Source organism: Mauremys mutica, chromosome 1 (genome assembly GCF_020497125.1).
Source record: "Mauremys mutica isolate MM-2020 ecotype Southern chromosome 1, ASM2049712v1, whole genome shotgun sequence".
In the NCBI taxonomy this organism is placed as follows: Eukaryota; Metazoa; Chordata; order Testudines; family Geoemydidae; genus Mauremys; species Mauremys mutica.
The window spans coordinates 347,759,839-347,784,310 of record NC_059072.1 but is presented as its reverse complement, the minus strand read 5'-3'; the positions used below and the strand labels follow the sequence as shown (position 1 = coordinate 347,784,310).

Here is a 24,472-nt window from a genome sequence, read left to right as displayed (position 1 = left end):
GGATTTACAGCCCCTGGCGGTGAGCTCCTGGGAACGGCTCTATCCGATGCCAGCTGGCAATGTTTCCCTAGGGACCATTAGCTAACTGGGAATTGGTGGAGCACTCTGGCGCATTGGCCACACCTCTCTCTGCCCTGCTACACTGAACTTAGGCAGGAGGTGGTGTAAGAGCCAGGAAGTCTAGCTTTACACGAGCTGAGAACTCCCCTCCACCAGGGACATTGTCTGCTGGTGAGTTCAGATGCCTGAGTGGTGCAAAGGGTCCAGATGGTGGCAGAGAGTGTGGCTGTGAGCGAGCACAGGACTGAAGCACCGTTTCACCTAGCCTTTCTAGCGGGAGCCCCTGTAGAAAATCAGTGAAGCACTGCCTGGGGTAGAATGGAAGAAGCTTGCTCTGCTGTGCTGCCTGTACTGTACCTGGTCTGTAGGGGGTAAAGGTGATGCCTGTCCAGAGGGCCTGTACAAGCGCTGTGCAATGCTAGCCTCATTATTTGCTTATAAGCCCCCATGGTGGATCAGAGCCCTAACAATAGGTGGAGACCAACAGACAGAGCACAAGGAAACAATGAGATGATGCTGGTCAGCATGAAAAACAGGGAGTTCCGCCACATCAGCTGCCTACCTATGGTCTGTTTTTTTTGTAGGCATTATTATTTTTCCTTGTGTAGGTTTTGTGCCAGCTCTTTACACTGCAGTGAATTTGACCTCTAGGGCCTGATTCTGATCTCCCTTGCACCAGTGCAAATGAGGAATTGCTCCACTGAGGGTATGGCTTCACCACAATGGCTACAGTGCCACAGCTATGCAGTTACAGCTGTGTGCTGCTGTCACGCTGTTGTGCAGATGCTTCCTACATCAACGCAAGTGGTTTTTCCACCTATCCGAGAGGCGGTAGCTTGGTCAATGGAATTCTTCCCTCAACCTAACGATGTCTACATGGGGGTTAGGTTGACATAACTAAGTTGCACAGGGTGTGATATTTTTCACAGTCCTGAGCGATGTAGCTAGGTTGACCTAAATTTTAGGTGTAGACCAAGCCTGAGATTAATGGAGTTACACCACAGTGTAAATGTGAGAGATTCTGTATCTTTCTCAATAGTCTCTAAACCGTAAGACTTGCGAAAGCACCAGCTTCTCTTATAAGATATGTTCATTTAACTGAGATAATCCATTTTCCATGGAAATGTACCTATTACTCAAATTCTACTGTTGTATTTTCCAGTAGATGAAACATTAATGAGAACATATCTTGAAAGGTTTCAGTGGTTCAGTAGGCACCAAGTCTCATGGGAACATGCCAAGATTACATAAAGCACAGATCTATAGCAAGTGTTCATTTCCTTCATTATCACCCCGTTGGCTATTCTAGCCAGGTCAATCCAAATCCTTAATGCTAGTGTCAGATTGGAGAGCTGTTAAAATCAGCAAAGCAGGGTCATCCTCTCCAAAGTGCCAGTGTTAATCACCATTAGCTAGAGTATGTGCAGCTCCATCAGTCAGAATCTTACTCCTTATATTTAGCTTTTGTCCTTAAAAGAGAGCCAATTAGTATTGAAAGACAAAAGATTGCCCAATTCACAGTGTTTTTGTTATGGTTCAATGGAACTGTTCAAATTTTAACCACTTGCCTTTAACAATACCGTATCTTACAGGTTTAATTATTTTTGCCCAATCATGTCTATATAAAGCAATGAAGAATATGCAGTTTGGGGCAGGAACCATCATTTCTTTATATCCATGGTCAACACCTAGCACAACGGAGCCCCAGGGCTTCTATTCACTTCTCTAATAATATCAGTATCAATATTAACAATAACACTAGTGTCTCCAGGCTGCATCAGACGTGACTGTCTTTGCCAGGATAGTCTCTCTCCAGTGCTGGCTCCACTATTTGCAGCTCTGGGTACTTACATACTGTAAAACGTACAGCAGAAACCATACCTGCCATCTTGCCTGCTGATTGTGTAGCCAAAAAGAGGATTGTTGACAAAGCTGATGTTCACTCCAACTAGAGGGGTTCCATCTGATGTTATCACCTGACCTCGGATCACACACGCATGGCTGCATGAAGGAAAGAAATGATAGGAAATGGTGAATCATGTCAAAGGTGGGGGAGTGATCCCCGACTTACCCTGCTGTGAATGCCTACACACCGGGATACCTAATACCACACACAATAAAATTCAATACGCCAAATCATGCCCCCAGATGGAGGCACACAGCTCTTGCTGACTTGGGTGTTGTGCACATACATCTCAGAGCAGAATTTGGCTTCACCTTTTTTCTACTCGTGTCATATCCAACCACCGGCAAATATACTGTTCTCTGGTATCTTCTCCTGTAGGGCATATGATATACTGACATGGCTATAGCTCACTCAGCTTCACAGTGCCTTGACAGTACTGGTCTGATTAAGGACAAAACATGTTTTAGAACAGAGGAGGATGGAAATGTACCAAATACTGCATGGGCAAGTTTATGGCAATTAAGTCCTCTGATGATCTTGATGAGTCAGGTCTTCCATATTCCATAAGGAAGTGTTATTGCTTTGGATAAAATATGATGACAAATTTGCCAGAATCAGATAAGTTCCTTATAGGAGGTTAAAGCAATTGAGCAAGCAAACAACAGAACCACCAGTTGTTTGTAGATTATACCTACTCCGTTCAACTCTGCACTTTTATGACACCTTTTCCCCAAGTTGCTCTAAGTGCTTTACAATACCGATTAATTCTGTGAGGTTTGTATTTTACAAGAAGTATGTAGAGGTTTTCAATTACTCAGGGTCACTCAGCAAATTTGTGGCAGGGCCGAATATAGAACACATAGGTTTCTATTCCAAAGTCTCTGTTCAAAGCCCTAGATTGTACAGTTTACCATACGGCTATGCAAGGAGATTCCAAAAAAGACAAACTTCTTGTGTATCTGATAGTGTCTGATCTCAATGTCTATCTCAAGGTACTTATTTTTCTGAGTGATAACAAATTGTGGTATCTTTGTGCTGGCAAATTATGATATGTGATTTTTGCTGGCAATGTCATGCTAACCAGCAGAGACTGGAAGCCAATGTTCCTGCTGCTTCAGGACCAGATCCCCTGCTGGTGTAAATCACAAGAGCTCAATTTATAATCCATCTATTTGTAGTAAGATAATTCAGTGGAGCCACACGGATTTACAGCTGCTGAAGATCTGGCCCTCAATGCATAGGAAAGCACTTACATGATCTCTTATTACCATGGAACACCAGAGAGTCCACAAGTTATTGCCTAAGGGGTACATAAACACAGCAAAGATTGTATGGCACAGCGAGAACCAATATTTGTATCAAGTAAGGATTTTACTGGATTCCATGACATAGAAGATAGACTTTTTAGTTGTCGTGCCATCCAGTTATAGCAGAACTCTCCACTGATTTAAGTAGGAATTTTCGTGCATATGTTGATGGCAGAGTATGGCTCAAAATTTGGCATTTAGGTAAACAGAAACAAAAGCTCAAAGTTCAACTCTAGTATCCACATACTTGATTCCTATGTTCCCCTTGGTCAGTCCCAGAGAAAACAAGATATAATGCACCTGTTTTTTTATTTCACTTATATTAGTTTTACTCTGGTGTATCTCCAATGACTTCAACAGAATTACTCCCAATTCATACAGATGTGGAAGGAGAAGCAATCCCATCAGTAAAACAATAATAATTTCTGTATTCCATTGCACCTTCCATCCAAGGATCAAAAAGCACTGTATTAACAATTCAGCTCTGTGACATCCAAGGACACTGGGTAAATGACCATCCCTATTTGAAAGATGGGGAAATGAAGACACAGAGGACCAAATTCACCCTATTGTAACCCCACTGAAGTTGACAGAACACCACCAGGGAAGTATTTGGCTCACTGCAGTAAAGTTTGTGGACAGCCAGGGGCAGTACCCATAACTTCCATTCTGAGGCCTCAACATTACCCACAAAACCATTCTTCTCATATTATTCAGTGAGAGCTGAAGGAGAGTCTGGAATGGTCAACAAGTCCTTGAGCCTTCTGATCATCCTTGCATTTTGTGGAAGGATAAGCATCACTGTGGATTCCTCTTCTGAAGCCCAAGAATTTCTTGCTATTGGGAACAATGGACTCAGCAGGATGAATTACCATTACCTATTCAAACCAACACTAAAAGCATTACTGACGGCTGCTTGCTCATTTTAAAGTGGTTGAGCTGAAATACAAATAGAGCACATTTTCATGAGATAATGGAGAAGGGTTGCTACCTTCTTCCACTGCCTCCCCACAAACTACAAGCAAAGAGAAAAAAAAGAGACTAAATGTTGTAGATGCCGTAACTGGTGCCCTAGGCAAAAGATAACTAACAATTATGATGGTAACTCTCCCAGAGTCTAAGCAGATGAAAGCCTGTGAGTAAAGTTGTAGCCAACACACTGGACTAGATCCTCAGCTGCTGTAAACAGAGCTTTGCTGCTTTGCACCAGCTGAGGATCTGGCCCATAGCTTTCATGAGTTCATGGGCACTCAGGTCTGCAGGGATAAAGAACAGCCACACAGTTACAGGCACAATAAAAACATGCAAAAGAACTCACTCTAAAAGGGAATCTCTAACAAACACATCTGCACTTCTAGCTTCCATCGAGTGGCCACCCTCTTCCTTTCTCAATAACTCTTCAAGTTGTCATGCTCAACTTCTTTGTTCCATATTTCTTTGCTTGCCGATTTGGACTAAGTCAGCCCATCTTCAGAGACAAGTAACTCAGGAAAGCCTACCTGGCCCCCAGGAATCCCCATGAGGGCTATAACTCCTTTACTTCCAGAGGGTAGTCCTTCACAAATCATAGTCATAAAAAGAAGCTGGGGCAGTGTGTGTACAAATATCTGAACTTAATTAAAGTGGGATGGAGATGAGAAAGATACTGAATCCCAGACTTTGCCGGATCAGATCCTCAAATTTTCTACTTCCCCAGTTAATAAAATTTGCCCCATTTGGGAAAAACAATTAACGCTGTGCTTTGTAAGCAGCTGGCCTCTCCAGTGTCATCGTGTCCTTTCTGGAGGCAAAATCGACTACCCACAATGCACTCAGCCCCCCAGGAACCTGGTTAATGCTAATTTAGTCAGCCATTTCCTTCAGAAGACCTTGGTCTAAATGCAATTACACTGCAAACACGTTAAGTGGTACTGCAAAGACTCTCAGCCCTGCTCGGAAGGTCTCCCAATATATTTACATAAAATTATCTCTCACGTTAATAGGGAAGATTTATTCCATCCGTCTAATTTGGCCAGCACTGAAGATGTTTTCTGCAGTTGAGCAAAATTGAATGTCTCTTTGCTGTAGACTTGTCTTTCCAATGAATTATTAACATATTTCATCTACTGGCTGAACTATTTTTTCTCAGACTGCGTTTACATGTGGCTGTGCAGATCCCTTGTTTTACAATAACCAGTTATCCAGTCTGTTTTTTTAATTAGCCTTTCCCAACCCCTCTGGTCTTTTATTTTTCTATAGAGGTTTCCCTATAATTAGGGAACACTAAATCATTGCCGAATTGCTACCATGTGGCTTGCTAGATGGCAAGTCTGAGACACAGTAATTTTAGACCATTGCTTTGTGAAGTAATTTGTAATCACTAGAAGATTAAGTTAATGTCCACCTGTCCCCCTGGGTATGATCTAGGGCCCAGTGCCATCAAAAGTAGAGACACATTCACTCTCCCCTTCCACATCCTGTTTTCTTTAGCAAGACCTGTATTTACATGCTGGGGCGCGGGGGAGGAGGGATCCAAGTATGCCAACAGTTATAAAATACTAGAAATCAAAGGAAAAATCCGAACTAGGACATTGAATCCATCTTCATGGCAGGAAAGATTGCTCCCTACAGTACGTTTCCTAGCTCTTTGTCTGGTTTAATGTTAAACACCTCAGGCAGTGGGATTTCCAAAGCTTTATTATTAATAATTATTTGTTTAGTGCTGGGAATATGCTTGGCATTGTACAGTAGACAAAATAAAGACATTCCTTTTCCTGAAGGACTTCCCTTGGGAAATTTTACCATAGTCTAACATGGTCTAATCTGGTGCTTGTTGAAACTGATGGAAATACTCTCATTTTCTTCAAACAGGCATTGGATGAGACTCATAGATTTCACCATTAGGAATTATTTTCTGGTGTTCATGCTAATTTTTCCTATTCAGTGTTACCCCATTACTCCTAGTCACAATCCATTGTATCACAACCCTAGCTCCTTTCTTCCTGGAAGTTGAAAGGCTTCAGATACATTTGGATGATTAACATGACCTCCCCACCCCCTCAGCCATGTTTTGGCCATGTTATTTGCATTAAATATTTTTAATCTCCACTCAGAATTCCCCACATCCCTATATTCGTTATTACTTTTCTATAAGTTACTTCCAACTTCGTTTGACATCTTTTTGGTACCGAGATGCCCAGAACTGAACATTCTGTTCTAAAAGGGGCTTCACCAGAGCTCCACAAAGCGAATCGAGAGGAAGGACGTTTCTGTTGTTAAAGCCCTCATTTCAAAATCAGGAGATCTAGCTTCTATTCCTAGTTCTGCCACAGATGTCACATAGTGTCTCTGTGCCTCAGCTCCCTATCTGTAAAATGGGAATAATAGCACTGCTCTACCATACCGGGACATTGTGAGGACAAATTGAGTAATGTTCTATTGTCTTGGACATAGGTACTTATACTGCTATGGTATTGTGGTACTGGTTTGTGATGTGCTCAGATACCTTGGTGATGAATGCCAGAGAAAAATCCTACCAATAAAGCAAGTCATTACAGATGTAGGCTTGGGTCACTTGCTGATGTCATCCTTTTGCTCATTTATAGCACAGGATACAGTATAACATATAGTCCCATTCTGCTCCTGGAAGCTAGTACCAATGGCAGTGCTAACCTAGAGCAGTTCCTGGACCCTGGCCTCCCAGCTATGAGGGAGAAGACTCCTTACACTCTCTTCCTGCACAGGGTGAGCCACAATCTGGCTCGTCCTGTTTATTTTAGCAGCGGGGAAAGTCAACAGCTGACAACTACTCAACAAACCTGTGGATGTCGCTCGAATCATGAAGTTTGGTAAGAAAATGGAAACGAAAGGTTCTTGAGACGTTAAACAAGAAAAATTAGGAAAATTAAAATTAAAAAGTAGCCATCCAGAAAGGCTCCCACACAGCTATGTATAACACAAGTGAGTTCCTGGAAGAGTTTGGCATATGTCAGGCAGCTGGGATTCAAAACAAATTAATTAGGCTAGGCAGAGAACCTTGCCAATAAATGGAGCACCAGAATGCCAGTGTCAGGCTGAGGAGGACCTAAACATGTTGACATCCGACCAACTGTGCACTCAGGGATTTGCTGAAGTGGCACTGACAGACAGAGTCTGCGACAGCTTCCACAGCTCCACTTCCTGAGGAGCTGATGGAGTGGGGGAGACAAGCGAAAAGGAGTGCCAGGCAAAAAACAAAAACGACCCAGCATAGCATAGGGAAGTCAAATCTAAGCTGTCTGCAGGAACTAAACTCGATCAGTTCTCTTTTTTTAACCTATGCCTCTAAGTTAGCTACACATGCCCCATCACTTGAGCATCAGGAAAGCGTGATGTTCTTTTAGGGGTTTGGTTTTTTTAATTGTTAATATTTTGCAGAAATGCTCTACATTTTGTCACTCATTTTACAAAAATATACAGTCTGAAATAATGCAGGCAATTAATTAAAATGTTATATTCAAAGCCCACTACTTAAACTGGTTAAGGAAAACTGGAGAAAAAACAACAGTATAATGCTGGCATACTTTTAGGAATACAGATAATGAAGCTGGTATCTGAGGCAGCTCCATAAAGCTTTTGTTCACCAAGATGTACAATAACAGCTCTAGAATCACAGTGTACTCTGTTTGGGTTTTTACATCAAGCCCATCACCATGGCATCTCTCTACCTTGTTTTTTTATAGAATCAGAAATGTAGGGCTGGAAGGGACAGTGAGAGGTCATATAATCAGGCCCCCTGTGCTGAGGCAAGACCAAATAAACTTAGACCACTGCTCACAGGTATCTGTCTAACCTGTTCTTAGAAATCTCCAATGATGGGGATTCCACAACCTCCCTTGGAAGCCTATTCCAGAGGTTAACTACCCTTATAGTTGGAACAATTTTCCTAATATCTAACCTAATCTTCCTTGCTGAAGATTAGCCCAGTTACTTCAGTCCCACCTTCTTGTCCTACCTGCAGGTCAGGCCAATTACTTCTTGTCCTATCATCAGAGGAGGACTCCTCCTGAGGCATCACCAATGACAAGTAGAGCAGGACAATTACCTCCCTTGCCTTACATATGACACTCCTGTTAATATACCCCAGAGTGATGATAGCTTTTTCTCCAACTGCATCACTTTGTGGACTCATATTCAATTTGTGATCCACTAGAACCTTCAGATCCTGTACAGCAGTACTATGACTTAACCAGTTATTCCCCATGTTGTAGTTATGCATTAGATTTTTCCTTCCCAAGTGAAGTACTTTGCACTTACCTTTACTGAATTTCATCTTGGTGATTTCAGACCAATTCTCCAATTTATCAAGGTCATTTTGAATTCTAATTCTGTCCTTCACACAGCTGGGTGTCATCCGCAAATGTTATGAGCATACTCTCCACTTCATTATCCAAGTCATGAATCATAATATTGAATACTATTGGTCTCAAGCCAGATCCCTGCAGGACCCCACTAAATACATCCCCTCTTTGACCACAAAATATTGATAACTTTTGGAGTACAGACTTTCAGCTAGTTTTGCACCTACTTTATAATAATTTAATCTAGACCACATTTCCTTAGTTTGCTTATGAACATGTCATGTGGGACTATGTGTCAAAAGCCTTGCTAAAATCAAGATATATCACATATACAGCTTCCCTGCATGCACTAGGCCTGTAACCCTGTCAAAGAAGGGAATTAGTTTGGTTTGGCACCATTTGTTCTCGACAAATCCATGATAGCTATTACTTGTTACCCTATTATCCTCCAGGTGCTTATAAGTTGATTGTTTAATAATTTGTTCCAGTATCTTTCCAGGTATCAAAGTTAGGCTGACTGGTTTACAATTTTCCAGGTCCTCTTTGCTTCTCTCTTTTAAAGATAGAACATGTCTGCCATTCTTTAGTCCTCTGGGACGTCACCCACCCTCCAAAAGTTCTCACAGATGATCGTGAACAGTCCTGAGATTGCTTCAGCTAATTCCTGAAGTACTCTAGGATGAATGTCATCAGTCCCTGCCAACTTGAATACATCTAACTTACCTAAGTATTCTTTAACTTGCTCTTTCCCTATTTTGGCTTGTGTTCCCTTCCATTGATAATATTAATTGTGTTAAGTATCTTGTTACAATTCACCTTACTGCCTTTTATGTCCCTTGCTAGGTGTAATTCATTTTGTGTTTTGCTTTTCTGTATTTTTCCTTACATGATTGTGCTATTTTATACACATCCTTAGTAATTTATCCATGTTTCCCCTTTTTGTATGATTCCTTTTTAATTTTTAGGTCATTAAAGAGCTCCTAGTGTAGCCACATTGGCCTGTTATTAGTCTTCTCTTCTTTCCTTTGCATTGGGATTGTTTGCTGTTGCACTTTAATATTGTCTCTTTGAGAAGATGCCAGCTCTCCTGAAATCCTTTTGTATTTACCTCTGTTGTGTAGGTTTAGTTCCCTGGCTAGCAAGTGTCCAGTTTTTCAAGCCTTGCATTATGTATTTCTGCCATCATTCTGCTCAATGCAGACTTGCACCGTAGACTTTATAGGAGTAGTTATTAGTCACTCTCAGTAGACAATGATATTCTCCAACACCATTGGCCACCATTCTGCTGGCAATATTGCCAGTAAGCTATTCATATCTGTAGTTCTCCAAAATTAAAAAGGCACCTTTGGTGCATACTAGTTTAGTAACAAAATAACATTATGTGAGGAAACACTTCCCACTTGTAAAAACCCCATGATCACATAACTACCTCCACAGAACAACTCCACTTTGATATCAGGATTTAGTTCTAAACTGCCTTATTGGTTATAGAACCCTTATTAGACTTGGTCCTATTTCACAAACCCAGGCTCTCTCTCCTCCTTCTGGAAGCACATCCTCCTCTCTGATCTGCCAAACAATTTGGCCACTGTTGGAAGGAGACGCTTCGGCTGCTCCTCCTGCCATCTGTAATATCTTGGATCGCTCTGCCTTATCAAATCACCATTTCCAGGGAAAAATGACTTTTCAGATGAGATTTGTAATGAGAAGAAGAGAAGATGAGACATCAGGATACAGGAAAGGTATTCCACAAAACAGGAAATTAAGAGAAGACTGTTGCCTTAGCAGTGACTTGAGCGATTATATAATATTTAACTCCGACTCTACTACTGAACCCTGAAAAAGTACTTTCGGACACATTTTGCATAGAAAGTGCTATACAAAATAAAGTTATGTTATGGTATGATGTAAGGTCTACGTGGAATTCATTGCTTCCCATAATGCCCTAGATGAAAAAAGATTTAAAAGCTGATTCTCCTCTCATTTACTCCAGTGTACCTCTAAGAGGAGTTGCTCCTGATTTACACTTGTGAAAATGGAAAGATAATCAGGGCTTTAGGTTCTTAGCCCTTCAGAGGTTTCAGTAGCTCTTATGGCGCAAGCTATTTTTACATATAATCATGAGTTAGGGTAATTTCATACCAGGGCCGGCCCACGACATTTTGGCACCTGAAGCGGGGAGCTCAAATGACACCGCCAAAACCCCCTTGCTTGGGCCAAAACTTTGAAAGGTCTCAATTCTGCCTTCTTCGTGTTCTACTCCTCTCATGATACTGCTCTACCCCAATAAAGGAGAACTAACAACTTAAAATGCCTTTTTCAAAAATTTTAAGTAACACAACTTTCAAATGTCTGAACAGCAAATGTAACTTTTCTTGTCTGCATAGTAAACACTGGCATTTTTATCTGTTTGAATAATCAAAGTGGTGCTTTCCATGCCTTCTTGGTTGCAAAGATTTGAACTGCTTCCTGAAGGTCCACAGTCTGGGCCAGCTCATGCTCTACTGAGATGGCTGCAAGGCCGACCAGCCTCTCCTGTGTCATTGTGGAGCGCAGATGTGTTTTTATTAACTTCAGCTTGGAGAAGCTGCGTTCTCCAAGTATGCGCGGAGCAACAAAAGCATTTGGAAAGAGGGTGGTCATCTTAGGTGTGCACATATATTCCACAATAGCCTTTGGAGTTGATCCTGCTGAAATGTATCTTCAAAGTTCATCATCTAAATCACTCGCATCAATATCACACATGTCATCATGTCTCAACACTGTCTCTAGTGCCCTGCATTGCTGGTATAGGTCTTCTTCAGGTATAGTGAGGAATTTTGGAATATCATACAACAGCCCAAATATACTGCTGTGTTCCTTGAGCTGCATGAAACTGTATTGCACAATCTAGCACCTGTTTTTGTTTGTTTTTTTTTTAAATTGGAGATATACCAATCTCCTAGAACTGGAAGGGACCTTGAAAGGTCATGGAGTCCAGCCCCCTGCCTTCACTAGCAGGACCAGTTTTTTGCCCCAGATCCCTAAGTGGCCCCCTCAAGGATTGAACTCACAATCCTGGGTTTAGCAGGCCAATGCTCAAACCACTGAGCTATCCCTCTCCCTAAAGAATTAAAGAATTCAACTTTGAACTGTTGTTTGGAGTCTCTTATGGGATTATCCTGTGCCTCGTAATCAAAATGTCATCTTCTTCGGTGACTCTTTTATTCCTGAATGGGTGGGAAAATAGCTTCAGTGTGAAGTTCCTCTGCCAACTTCTGTGCACTCTTCAGAATGTTTTGAAATCCCTCATCTGATCGGTAAGACTGTAGGTATGACTTTGCTTTGTCCAGTTGTTCCATTGCTCCAGATATATCAAGGTCAACTTGTTGGAGTCTCTTGCTTACATTTATTCAAACAGTGTGTCATGCCACAACACTAAGCCACACAGAAATGTGAAGTTATGTATGTTTCTGGTGATTCCATTTCTCTCTGCCACTGTTCTCCAATGAACAGTTCCTGTCATAGCATTATCCTCCATAATGGCAACTATGGCATCATTTATATTCCCAATTTGGTGTTTGATAGGCTTTATCGCCTCCGCTTGACTTTCCCACCATGTGGCACTCGGTGGTTTCAGTGTCAGAGAGGATGTTCCCAGATGTTGCTTCAAAATTTGCCATTGATGAGTTGATGCAGAGAAAATACAGAGATGCTTCGAATTACATTAAAAAATTCAGCAGCCTCACTGGACGTTGACGCTGCAACACTGACCACCAAGTTCAATGAATGAGACCTGCATGGGACAAAAAAAGCTCAAGGGTTTAACCCTCGGATCTGGGCCTGCGCTCCTCCGTTCTTTCCTCACATGTTGGCACATTATTGTAGCCCTGACCTCTCATGTCAGCTATCGCAATTCCCGTATCTTCCAGCTTTTTAAGAAGCACATTTGTCACGCCAGCTCCTGTAGTGTCATCAATGTCAATACATTCTAGAAAATGCTCTCTGACAATCACCATTGCAGGGACATTTTCACTAGGTTCTGTTGTTGTTACAAAACACACCATTGAAGTCATTTGTTCCGTATGGCTGATGTCAGGTGTGCAGTCCAGAATAACAGAGTAATATCTTGCTGACTTCAGATCTGCCACAATCTTCTGTTTGACTTTTGTTGCCAGTAACTGTGCGATCTCATTTTGAACTGTTTTCCAAGGTAGTGGTGGGTGTACATTTGTACATTTCCTGGGCGGTGACTCTTCTTAGATGCTCCTGGAGTACAGCATCAAATTCAGCCATCAGCTCCACAATTTTAAGGAAGTTTCCATTGTTTGGCACATACAGCTGATCTGAAGTGCCACGCAGTGCTAGGTTTTGGGTAGCAAGCATTCTCACAATGGCAATGAGCCTTTTTAGAAAATTTTGCCAGTAAAGAGAGACTGATGCAATCTTCTCTTGATGCTGATCATCTATGGTGGCCTTTAACCTAGTCTCAGCTCAAGCTCTTTCCATCTATGGAATGCTCTCTGGTAATTTGCTGCCTTCCCATGGCATGCCAGATTTCTAGCCAGATTTTTCCAGTCCTTTGTTCCTATAGAACCCAATGTGGCTGGAACATTAGACTGGAAGCGTTTGCAACCAAAAAAGTATGCAGCATTCTGGGTTTCTGAGTACATAAGCCATGGCCTTTCCACTTTGTCATCATTAGGGATTTCACACCAGTAACGTGTTGGATGGAAACTTCTATTTTTATTGTTTTTGGAGAATATGAAGTTTTTCACTTGCTGTGGCCCATGCAGTACAAGGAAGTCCCTCAGGCTACTGCTCAAGTGGGTCCACAGTCCTGGATCATCTAGAGCTAAGGAACTAAACTCAGCAGCAGCTGTTTCTTGCGTCTCCACCACACTCTTCTCTGATCTGAGCTTTTCTTCAGGAATGTGCATGGTTACATCCATTTGAGATGGAGATATGGATGCTGCAGTAGCTACCAGGTCACCTGCACTCTGACTAACGGGAAAATCAGGCATCTCCTCATCACTCACATCCTCACGGGGCCAGAAAGCTCACTGTGAACATTTGTGTCTATGTATCTCAGGACAACTCCTTCCTGCTTAGATAAAAAAGCTTCCTTTGCTTTCTTTCTTTTTCTGAATGCTGCCCCAGAGGGGTGTTTTCTTCTTCCACTCATGACTGCTGTTCTGTGCCTGCTATAGTGGCTCTCAACACTCAATTGAAGGGGACAAATAAGCAGGCTGGTAACAGGGCCTGAGTGAGGGAAGATATCAGCATCACTGATATCAGCAGGGAAGCAGCAGGAAACAGGAAGCTCCCTGAGAAGCTGGTGTTAATCAGTCCAGGCTCCCGGGGGTGATAGAGAGATACATAAGAGACTCCTCCTCCTCTCTCTCCCTGCAGGTCCTGTTGCTTTCTGTTATTCCCTCTCACCTTTTCTCCTGCCTGCCTGTTATGTCTCTTGTGCCCTCCTTCCTCCAGCACAGCACTTCACCATCTCTGTGCATCTAGAGCAGAGAGAATACAGATGCACCAGCAGCAGACACAATTTTCTACTCTCTGGGTTCTAGTGGCACCCCCCCACACAGTCTGGCACCCAAGGCGGCGACCTCAGTTTGCCTCATGGTAAGGCCAGCCCTGTTTCATACCCTAACAAATGTGATTCTACAAGACATTATTTCTATGAGAAGTAACAACTTTATAGTGCAGTAAATCTCAGAAATGAATTATATGCTTATTCTTATGCCAGGTTTCATGAGGCTTGTGAAATCCAATTGTGGAAGAATTTGCTTACCTGATCTCACAGTTATTATAATTAGTATTACTGACAGTTATTAGTAAGCTCTTAGATAGCTCTGGCAAGGTGCTCAATGCTGTACAAGATACAAACTAAAGGCAGTTCCTGCTCACAGTCTGCACAAGACAGACCCAGTGATAGAAGGACTAAATGGGACACACAGAAGGAGGAACACATTGTTTAAACATTAATGATGTAATTAGCTCACTTCTTGTGGGCACTGCAGAAAAAAGATTATTAAACGCTCTACAGGCTGTTTGCTAGCATTGTAATGATACAATTTTGATTTATGGGACTTATGAAGAGAGTAGATCAAGGAAGTACATAGATTTTCATGGGAGGAGGTTGTACTAAAGCTATTTATTTATTACGGAAGTTTTAGCAGGTTTAAAAATCATTGCCATGTAAATGTCATAAACAAAATGACAATCATTAGAACAGTTAGCACGGTTTCTTTTTGTTCAGAGAAACATTATGGAGCCAGTGAATAATCAAATCTTCTTATTTAGCAGGGTATTACCATAAAACGGAGGGAGCCTCTTTAAACCATCCAGATGATGTTTCTGGCCATTTTATTAAATTGAATGGAACTACTGACTCTACTCATATTTATCAAACCAGGCACACCTATTAAGCACTAATATTAAAAAAATTGGACAGATGTATGGAGATTTTTGCAGGCAAATATACTTTGGGTATTGAATAAATGGTAACCCGATATTTATTTGTCCTACACTTATTTTGCTGGGTATGTAAGTGATGAATTAATTTTTCCATGACAACAAGCTCCCATATTTTCTTTGAACTATTCCTCTAGTTCAGGGAAGCAGTTTTCTTTCCCTGTGGAAAGACTATCAGTAGTCTGCCAGCTGCTAGCAGATGAGATCTTAATTCTTCAGATCTTTGAATATAACCATTTCCATTAGGAAGCCCCAGGAGAATAATCAAAGGATCATTGGTAATAAGTATCCAATACTTTGTAATCTTTGGTTACAAATTGTATCCCAATACTCTCTACTGACTGGATATGTCCACCATATCACAGGATTTGTTTCTGATGACTCCATGAACATTGCATTCAATTAAGGAATCTGCAAATGGGCAAAGATCATGGTATGGATCGTTTTATCAATGTTGTGGAAAGAAACTTACAAAAGGATTGGAACCTCATCCCTGTTTTCATGTACACGAATCCTTCTACTATCTGTATATTTGCAGAAGCTTATGGCATAGAATTAGTTATATTGAAATTTAAAAATCACAATGGCATGAAATGTCACCATACTCTACATTTTTAAGTCAAAAGGAAGGCTGAAGTCAAAGGCACATACATTTATTGTCCTCTGGAGAGGAGAGAGGATTTTTTAAAAGTACACACTATCTTTGCTTAAGAGGAATATTACCAAAGTAAAAGAAGCTATTTTGGTCCTTCTGACCTCTTTTTTGCTCTTTTCAGTTTCAGAAAACATGATCTTTAGTTATTAAAGAGGCCACTTAAGCAGAAAGCAATAAAGGAAGGTGACAAGGAGATGGTGGAAAAACCTCTTGTATTTTCTGAAAACATAAAGATGTCTCCTTAATCTCAAGCCTAGGGATGGGAAATGATTATTATCATTAATAAAATAATAATAATAATATGTAACATATTAGATACACCATGACCCTCCACTAAATATACTGAATAGATCTATATCAAGGTTTATTCAAACCTATTAATGATAATGATACAGTTCAAGTAGATAAGGTATTCTTCAAACCCTGTCCTAAACGGTCTATACCAGGGATCAGCAACCTTTGGCACGTGGCCCATCAGGGAAATCTGCTAGCGGGCCGGGATGGTCTGTTTACCTGCAGCGCCCGTAGATTCAGCCAATCGCAGCTCTCACTGGCCGCGGTAGCCATTCCAGGCCAATGGAGGTTGCGGGAAGCCGCATGGGCCGAGGGATGTGCTGGCTGCTGCTTCCCGCAGCCCCCATTGGCTTGGAACAGCAAACCATGGGTAATGGGAGTTGTGATCATCCGAACCTGCAGATGCTGCAGGTAAACAAACCGTCCCGGCCCACCAGCGGATTTCCCTGACGGGCCGCGTGCCAAAGGTTGCCGATCCCTGGTCTATAAAGAGTTGCTGTGCTCTGTTAACAGCTTCTGTGTTTCACCCAAGAGGTGGCTGTATTTCATTAGTTCCATCACACGGGTGCTATTCTACTACAAACCAACACAGTCAGTTCTGACAAGTCATGGGCCTCCTGGAGCCAATCCAAAGCCACATGCTGGAACAACTTGAATCAGGGAAATTATCAACAGAACCTCACAATCCTCTCTGTTGCATCCATCTCCTGCACATGGTAAAATTGACCTCAGGCAGAAGCCAGCTAGTGGATGCATTGCTGCATCATCACTTTGTTTTGTGTCCACATCAAGCTCTTCCAAAGGCAAAGAGGCCTAACTACAATATTTCAGATTAAAGCCAGAACAACAGAAGGCAGTATGGAGATACCATTACAACACAAGATTATGAACTTGGGGACTGCATTAATCACTTTAGTTTCAGGCTCCTGTATCAGGCTTTAGCCTGAGTGCTATAAAAGATGCATTTTTTACCGCAGGGTAACAAACGCCTGGGAGCTATTCCATAGTGAAAACACAGTGAAGGCAAGGCACGTTCGTTTTATCACCAGGTAAAGTAAATCCCCTCCTCAGGCTAACTTTGCCTAGTTACCTCATAGCAAAACTAAAGTGCCTTGTCTTCGCTGTGCTTTTACCTCAAGATAGCTCCCCTGTGTTAGTCACACTCCTTCCCACCAAATACACCTTTTTTAACAGTGAAGACAAGGCCTATATGTTTGTCTGGGCAGCTGACTATCACCTGACATAGGGAGACATGGAGAAAGCAAACAAAAGCCCCCTTCCAAAGGTACTATGAAAGCACCATGCAGATCTACATTTTAAATCCCTGAGAACTGAGCTGAAAGGGTTAAACCACGAGACTTGGACAGTATTATCTCCCCAACCCTTCCACATTCTGTTGCTCTCTGGCCAGGATCAGCTGATTGACTTTAGCTCTAGATAACGGATGAGGTAGGGTTTGATTGTGCAAAAAATAATAATAATAAAAAAACCCACACACACTATATATTATAAAATACCAAACAGTTCCATTTATACAGTACCTTCCATCCCAAGAACTCAACACGCTTTTATAACCATTTACTAACTTGGCCTCAAACACTCCTCTAGGGAAGGTACATGTTGTTATCCCCATTCAATAGATGGGGAAACTGAGGCATAGAGAGGCGACGTGATTAGCCTCAGGTTATATCAGGAATCAGTAACATAGTTGGCAAGAAAACCCAAGAAATCTGATTTCCAGTCAGAATTTTAAACCATTGGACCTTCTTCCTTCCCTGTGTATTGGCTCTAGGGGGGGAGGGAAGAGAGTCTCTCTGTAGCTAGTACCAGAGGACGATCTTCACGAGGGCACTCATACACAACACTGAGTTCTATTCCATAGGTCTTTTCCTTGTTTCCAGTTGCCCATATAATTACGCTGGATGCACAGAAAGTTAATTATACTGACAGCACAGTATCATGGCTTTACATGATAGCTGTGTCATAATCCATCAGGGGATCAAAAGCAGATACTCTTTCAAAACACTCTGAGTTCTTTTAAAACACACTATAGAAAAAAGTCTGTTCTATGCCAGGCTTCCAGAGGTAGCTTAGTCCTATGCTGACACTTGACGTAGGAGACTCCGCGGGCCATGAATTTAGACTACTGTCTGACACTGGCCCTCAAGAGAGAACAAGGATATCAGGTGTCCCACTTGAAAGTCAACAACTTGACATCAGTGCATCTTGCGCTACTCCTTACGGTGACGGACAACTAAGAACGGCTTAAAGATACAAAGCAAACAGCAAAAGTAAGTGGTTTTGAAATCAATACAAGAATGATCAAGTGGCAGAAGAGTACTTGTTATCTGCTCATCAAAATGATGCAAAAAGACATTCTGTGCATTCAGAATTTAATTTAGCTATTTGCTTTATCATCATAAACACTCATTTCAACACGGGCAGTGGTTTTTTGTTTTTTTTTAACCCTGACATGAATACTATATAATTGCTGGTATTTTGGAGAAGACACGGTCTTTACCTTTATCCATCAGGGTAATTTATCACTGTCTTTTTTTCTCCCCCTTTTGTGGTGATGAGGTGGCTTGTCAGCTCAGCTTGTTCTTAAAAAGCTAGAGTGTAATTCAATAATAAATTCACTCAAAGGCTAGCTGTCATGAGATATTCGTTTATTTGTACTCCATTAGCTGATCTGCACTGCTGTTCTTTCTAAAGGGTAGCGAAGCCGCATCTCTAAAGCCCAGGGGATGTATTGTATAGGTATTCTGTCATATATTTCATTCTGTTGCCACTTCTACACAGGCCATGTAGGAAATGCAAACGTACTGTGTTGATATGGTTCCACCAGGGATGATAAACACCTCCCTTCCAACAGCAGCATTACGTACAAACTCAAGCAATAAATAGACAGTGAGGGCTAGATTGTGGCTTTAGAAGCTGCTGCTGCATTAGTGAGAGGGCCACAGAGGGGGGCATCACACCAGCTACAATGGCTGGAGGCGTTCTCCCCAGGGAGGAGAAAAGCAGGCAGGCAGAATGCCTTCTCCTGGGCGCTGAAGGCATGGACTGCACACAGAAACAGCAACTGCACCACCCCTGCTCTGACCCACTCCCCACCCTGTTTGATTCCCCCTGCTCTGCACTCCAGGGGTGCTAATCTCCCTCATGCAGGAGCCAAGTAACTCCTACTCTGAAATGGGAGTTACCTGGATAGTGCTGAAAGTAAAACAGGGGGCAGAATTCCAATAAGGTAATAATTGGAGATATACCAATCTCCTAGAACTGGAAGGGACCTTGAAAGGTCATCAAGTCCAGCCCCCCTACCTTCACTAGCAGGACCAATTTTTGCCCCAGATCCCTAAGTGGCCCCCTCAAGGATTGAACTCACAACCCTGGGTTTAGCAGGCTAATGCTCAAACCACTGAGCTATCCCTCCCCCCAATCACCTACAGTGCAGTAGACAGACTCACTGCACCCTCTCCCCACCCACCCCCATTGTGCAGGCAGGTAAGACAGGCCAGGGGATGGACCTGGAAGGGAAAAAGGAAATGGCTACATATGTCATCGCTTAGGAACAAATGCTACCACCCTGACTCATGCCAAGCATTACTTTCCTCTGCAAGCAGTCTCACCGATAGCAGCGAGATTATTATCTGCCTATCACACACTCCACACAAGCAGTGGGGAAGATTCAACAACACGAATCTGTGTTCTGTTTTCTGAATGTTAATGATAAATGGGGTGCATATGTGTGTCCCCCGATCAGCCCTGTGGAGTGGATCCCAGAGCACTTTACTGACCACACCCATTTTCTCTGGGTAGGAATTACTGATAGTGCAGTGCTCAAGAGTTGCCACCTCTGGGGTGACCAGCGATAGCTTTAAACGGCACACAGCAACAGCCCCCAAAACGTCAGGATAGCGAGTATCCTGTTAGTCCAGAACATCCCCCCCTCCTGTGAAAAGTGCCATGGGATCTTAAATGACCGCAAGGGCTCAGGACCCGAGTTTTACATCTCGTCAGAATAACAGCACCTCCAGCAGCTCAGTGTCACGAGCGTCCCTGATGCTGTGCTGGGGCACTGGCCTGGCACCTGCTCAGAAGAAGTAGTACCCATCTACTGAGCCACTAACACCACTTTCTGAAGCACATGGGTTTTCCCTAGAGAGCTTCTATGCTAAGATCAAGGCTGTTTAACTTGTGCAGTGTGATATCGCAGCTAGAGGTGGCATGTCTGCAGGCCATATTTATTGAAAATCACCCAGTGTTGATATTTAAAGAATAGCGAAATGTCATAAATAACTGATGTAATTGCAGAGCTCTCCATGATGAAAGTAGATTAAACAGGAAGGCCAATTTACTAGTTCCAATGTTATAAACGAAAAATAATCAGTTATGAAACCTGTCCCATTAATTTTAATCTTTGCATTCCCTGTTCTAGCAAAGGAAGAGCTTTACGTGCCAGGGATGTATGAAACCTCAGCCTTTTGGGTGGCAGATGTCTCTTTTGAGCTCACATCTTTCAACAGTAGGATATTTAAATACTTGGAGGTGAAATCCACTCCTGAGCAGAGAAGAGAGCCAGCCCAGAGCCTATGAACCATTTAAGCCCTGTTTATAAGGACTTAAGTGGCACTTAAGCTGTAACACGGACCTTCCTGTACTGGGGCACAGGAATGAATTTCACTCTTGTCATATCAGTACATTATTGGGCAGCTTCACCCACTATATGAATGGGTGACATGAGTAATTCCTAGAATATCTGCTTGTTACTGAAAGCAGAGTAGGCTCTTAAAGAACACAAACAAATTGCACTGTAATATATGGATGGTAGAATCCGACAGTTCTTCAGTTGTCAGTGGGAAAGCTCATTAAACATGGACATAATGTTGGATCTACATATAACAAATCTTCCTGTCCTTAAAAAATGTTGTTATACATGATCTGACGTCAGATTCCCCTATAATAAGGCTCGCGATTGACAGCTCAGCCTTGAGAAATGCTACCCCAAAAATATCATCTTGGAAATGAAATTTCTAGTACAATTTATTCCATGTTCTGGTACATGCTTTTTACTGCAATAACTAAGAATCCTGGTATCTGACAGTCAAGAATCTGCTAAACTAACACTTAGGCAAGAGTCTGCACTGTTTAGTATCCAGTTATAAAATGTACAGTCTTGTGAAGACTGATAAAGATAACATTGTTTGCTACATAATGATTGCTTGGCTTTAATCCAAAGGCCTGTAGTTAGCCTTCTTGGGCTTGGCAGAGAGGCAAATCATGGACAACGGCATATCAAGCAGACTCACTGACACTGATGTACTTTTAACAGGCTCACGTCTGAGGTCAGCTTCCAGGACCATTCTAGATGGTGAGTCACAGAGGGTGGTGCGCATGGGATACCGAGGGCAATATTCTTTTGTCAGCTGATCTATGGAATAACCTTGGATCAGCTTCAACAGGGCCTGGGATGGCTGTGGAATTACAAGTATTGAATTGGCCCGATGAGCATGCCAAATTAGGTGTTTACAATTCCAGTGTATTTCCATGGCACAGCTACTTTCCCTGGGAAAGCTGAACATAAGGGATAATTACTTAGATTGAATTTAAACTCTGACATTGCCAAGTTTGATCAGAGATGTCTAGGACCCTTCCCATGATAGCTTCCGAAAGACAGAACTCAGAACATAGTGAATGATCACTGAATTATCAAGAATTCAGCAAGGCACTTAAGCATGTGCTTTACTGTAAGCACAAGTCGCTCCATGACTTCAACAGACGTATTCATGTGCTTAAAGTTACTTTGCTGATTTGGGGCATGAACTGCAGACGTGATTCTTGCTGTTCCCTATTTCTGATGATGATGATGACGATGATGAATGTCTCAGCATTAAACAACTTCAACCTACTTTCTGCCTTACTTTTTACATGAGAAATATCAGGCCTTCTCTATGCTGCAGGACCTTTTCAAGCTCTTTGAAGGCCTTTAATAGTCATATGTAACATGAGGCTGTAACTCTAGTTACAACTCCTCCTCTCTGTAACTGAGATGGGAGGGGATGCAGAGTCTGTCAACTTGGGATTGCTGTTTGCAGGGCACTGCTGCAGAGCATTCTTGGAAAACTACATTCATTTGAACAAGGGAAGCCAAACCATGGACCAAGCTGGATTAGTGGCACTCACTCACTGGCTGCTTTGTGAAAAAAGCAACTTGGGCCATTTGCACAGGAAGAAAGTGTCTTATTCTCCTGCTCCCTGCCAGTGCACCGCTGTGGCAGAGCAAGCAGAAGCTTAAGTAAGTGACTGCAAAGGAACCTTGGTGCTAGAGAGCACATTCCAAGTGGGAAAACCACTTGCACCCAAGGTGGGGCATGGGCATGTAGTCTACATGGAACACACTTCTGAATTAATTCTGAGGCCAACTGTGCACGGTCTCAGAATCCCACAGGTGGATTCTGACCCATGGGATACACCCTGGGATAAATGTAAGATGGGAGATAAAAAGGTTTCCCAAGAAGGGCTGACTAATAAAGGAAACAGATGGACATAGAATGAACTAGGTCAATTAATTCCACTACTCTATAAAGATTAGCAGAGAAACCAAGTCTTACCATCAGAGGAAAGAGTAAAATGAAAAGCTGAACAGAGAGGGTATGAATTTGACAGTGCAGAAAAATGGCTCTGTCCCTTTAGTTTCTCTGTCTGTGTGTGCCTTACCCCTGGGAGGACCGTCAGCAGTTTTATATTAGTTATGAAATTCTTCAGATATCTATTTCCCATAGGCAGGCGTTTGGAATGGTAGTAATGACACAGTGTTTGTCTCCTGCATCTTTCTGCTGTTCTTTATTAGTATTTCATTGCACACAATTCCCCATTCCACCTCTGAGTGGGAACATAGGACCTGAGCTTTAATTCTTGTTTAAAATCCCCCCAAACACTTACCCTCCATCGAATGGATTCTCTCCCGGGATGACGTGTGTGCTGTCCTTGCCAATCAGGAACTTGATTCGATCATAGAAAGAGTGCAAGTTCTGTTGGGATGTGGGGGTTTGAGTCTCCTGTATGATATCCAGTGGGTCAGGGGAGCCCAGGCACAGTGGGTTTACATGGCACAAAGGCTGTAAGCAGCAATCTGGGTCCATACAGTCCACCAAGCCATCTGCAGAAAGGAAAGGGAGATTTGAGAGCAGCAGTGACAGGGTAAATAAAACAGAATATATGGAGATATACCTAGCTCATAGAACTGGAAGGGACCCTGAAAGGTCATTGAGTCCAGCCCCCTGCCTTCACTAGCAGGACCAAGTACTGATTTTGCCCCAGATACCTAAGTGACCCCCTCAAGGACTGAACTTATAACCCTGGGTTTAGCAGGCCAATGCTCAAACCACTGAGCTATCCCTCTCCACCATGAGAAACACCCAAGTGGCCAGATCCCCTGCTTGTGGACTTTTTGGAAGCTCTGCTGATTTCAATGGAGTGACACAGATTTACACCAGCTCATGGTATGGCTTGTTGTTTTAAAAGCTATTTGAATTGAAAAGATGAAGCTCAAGATAGCAGATTTTTTTTAAAGAAGGAGAACAGAAAATCTCAGGGGATTGATAATAGGATACAGAATTTTTCACCTCTCTCCTGGTCACCCTGTCAAATTCAGACAGGCTGGTAGCGAGTGAAGGTTGTTACCATCTGATGGCTGTTCTTGGCTTATGTGAAATGAGTTTGGTGCCTCAGGCCTGTTCCCTAGTGACAGGAATCTAAACAGTAAACTCAACCCCCACCCCTCGTGCCATCAGTTCCATTCTCAGCAGAGACACTCGGGGCTAAGCAGGCACTGAGGCCCAGATCCTTAACTGGTGCAAATCACCATAGCTCCATTGAAGTCAATGGAGCCACCTGCTAAAGCTCCATGCTGGAAAGCTGAACTTAAAGGAGTGGTCCCTGCAAGATTCAGTGGTGGGGAAAGGGATGAAGCGGGCCTGCAAGGGGAAGTGCGCTCAGCGTCTGCTTGTGCTGTACCTATTCTCTGGATCAACAGAGGGCTTCACGCTCCCCGGCTGTCAATCCTGTACCTTTCACCAGCACTCAATTTGCGATAAAAATAGCCCTAGCAGTCACATGCACGAGGAAAGCCTACTAAGCATATTTTACTAGAATTAAGTATTGTTGTTTGCCAAGCAACCATATGTGTAAACAGAAGCATCTATTTTCCACAGGACTCTTCCTCTCTTCCCCAATACGTTCTGTGATGCCACAGTTCATCACAAACATCTTGGTAATAAACAACGACAGGGAAGGAAACGCAAAGAAAAAGCACGCTAGCTCTGTGGGGGTTTGGTGAAGCATTACGTTCAAAAATAAAAGTAGTTAGCATGCAGTGGAGATGGACTCTTAAATCAGATTAAGGGACTAGACATTTGGGGCTTGGTTAATGGGATATGGAGCCCTTCACTTCTAAGTCATCAGT

General features: G+C 42.6%; 1 protein-coding gene across 1 annotated transcript in view; it reads right to left on the bottom strand.

Moving 5' to 3' along the window:
• The window catches only part of TENM4 (teneurin transmembrane protein 4), a 766,570-nt gene that overhangs the window by 89,383 nt on the left and 652,715 nt on the right, over positions 1-24,472 (bottom strand). Inside the window, exons 17-18 of the mRNA XM_045020846.1 lie at positions 22,951-23,167; positions 1,942-2,061 (exon numbers count right to left, since the gene is read on the bottom strand). Coding sequence (XP_044876781.1) covers positions 1,942-2,061; positions 22,951-23,167 — 337 coding nt within the window. The remainder of the gene's footprint in view (positions 1-1,941; positions 2,062-22,950; positions 23,168-24,472) is intronic.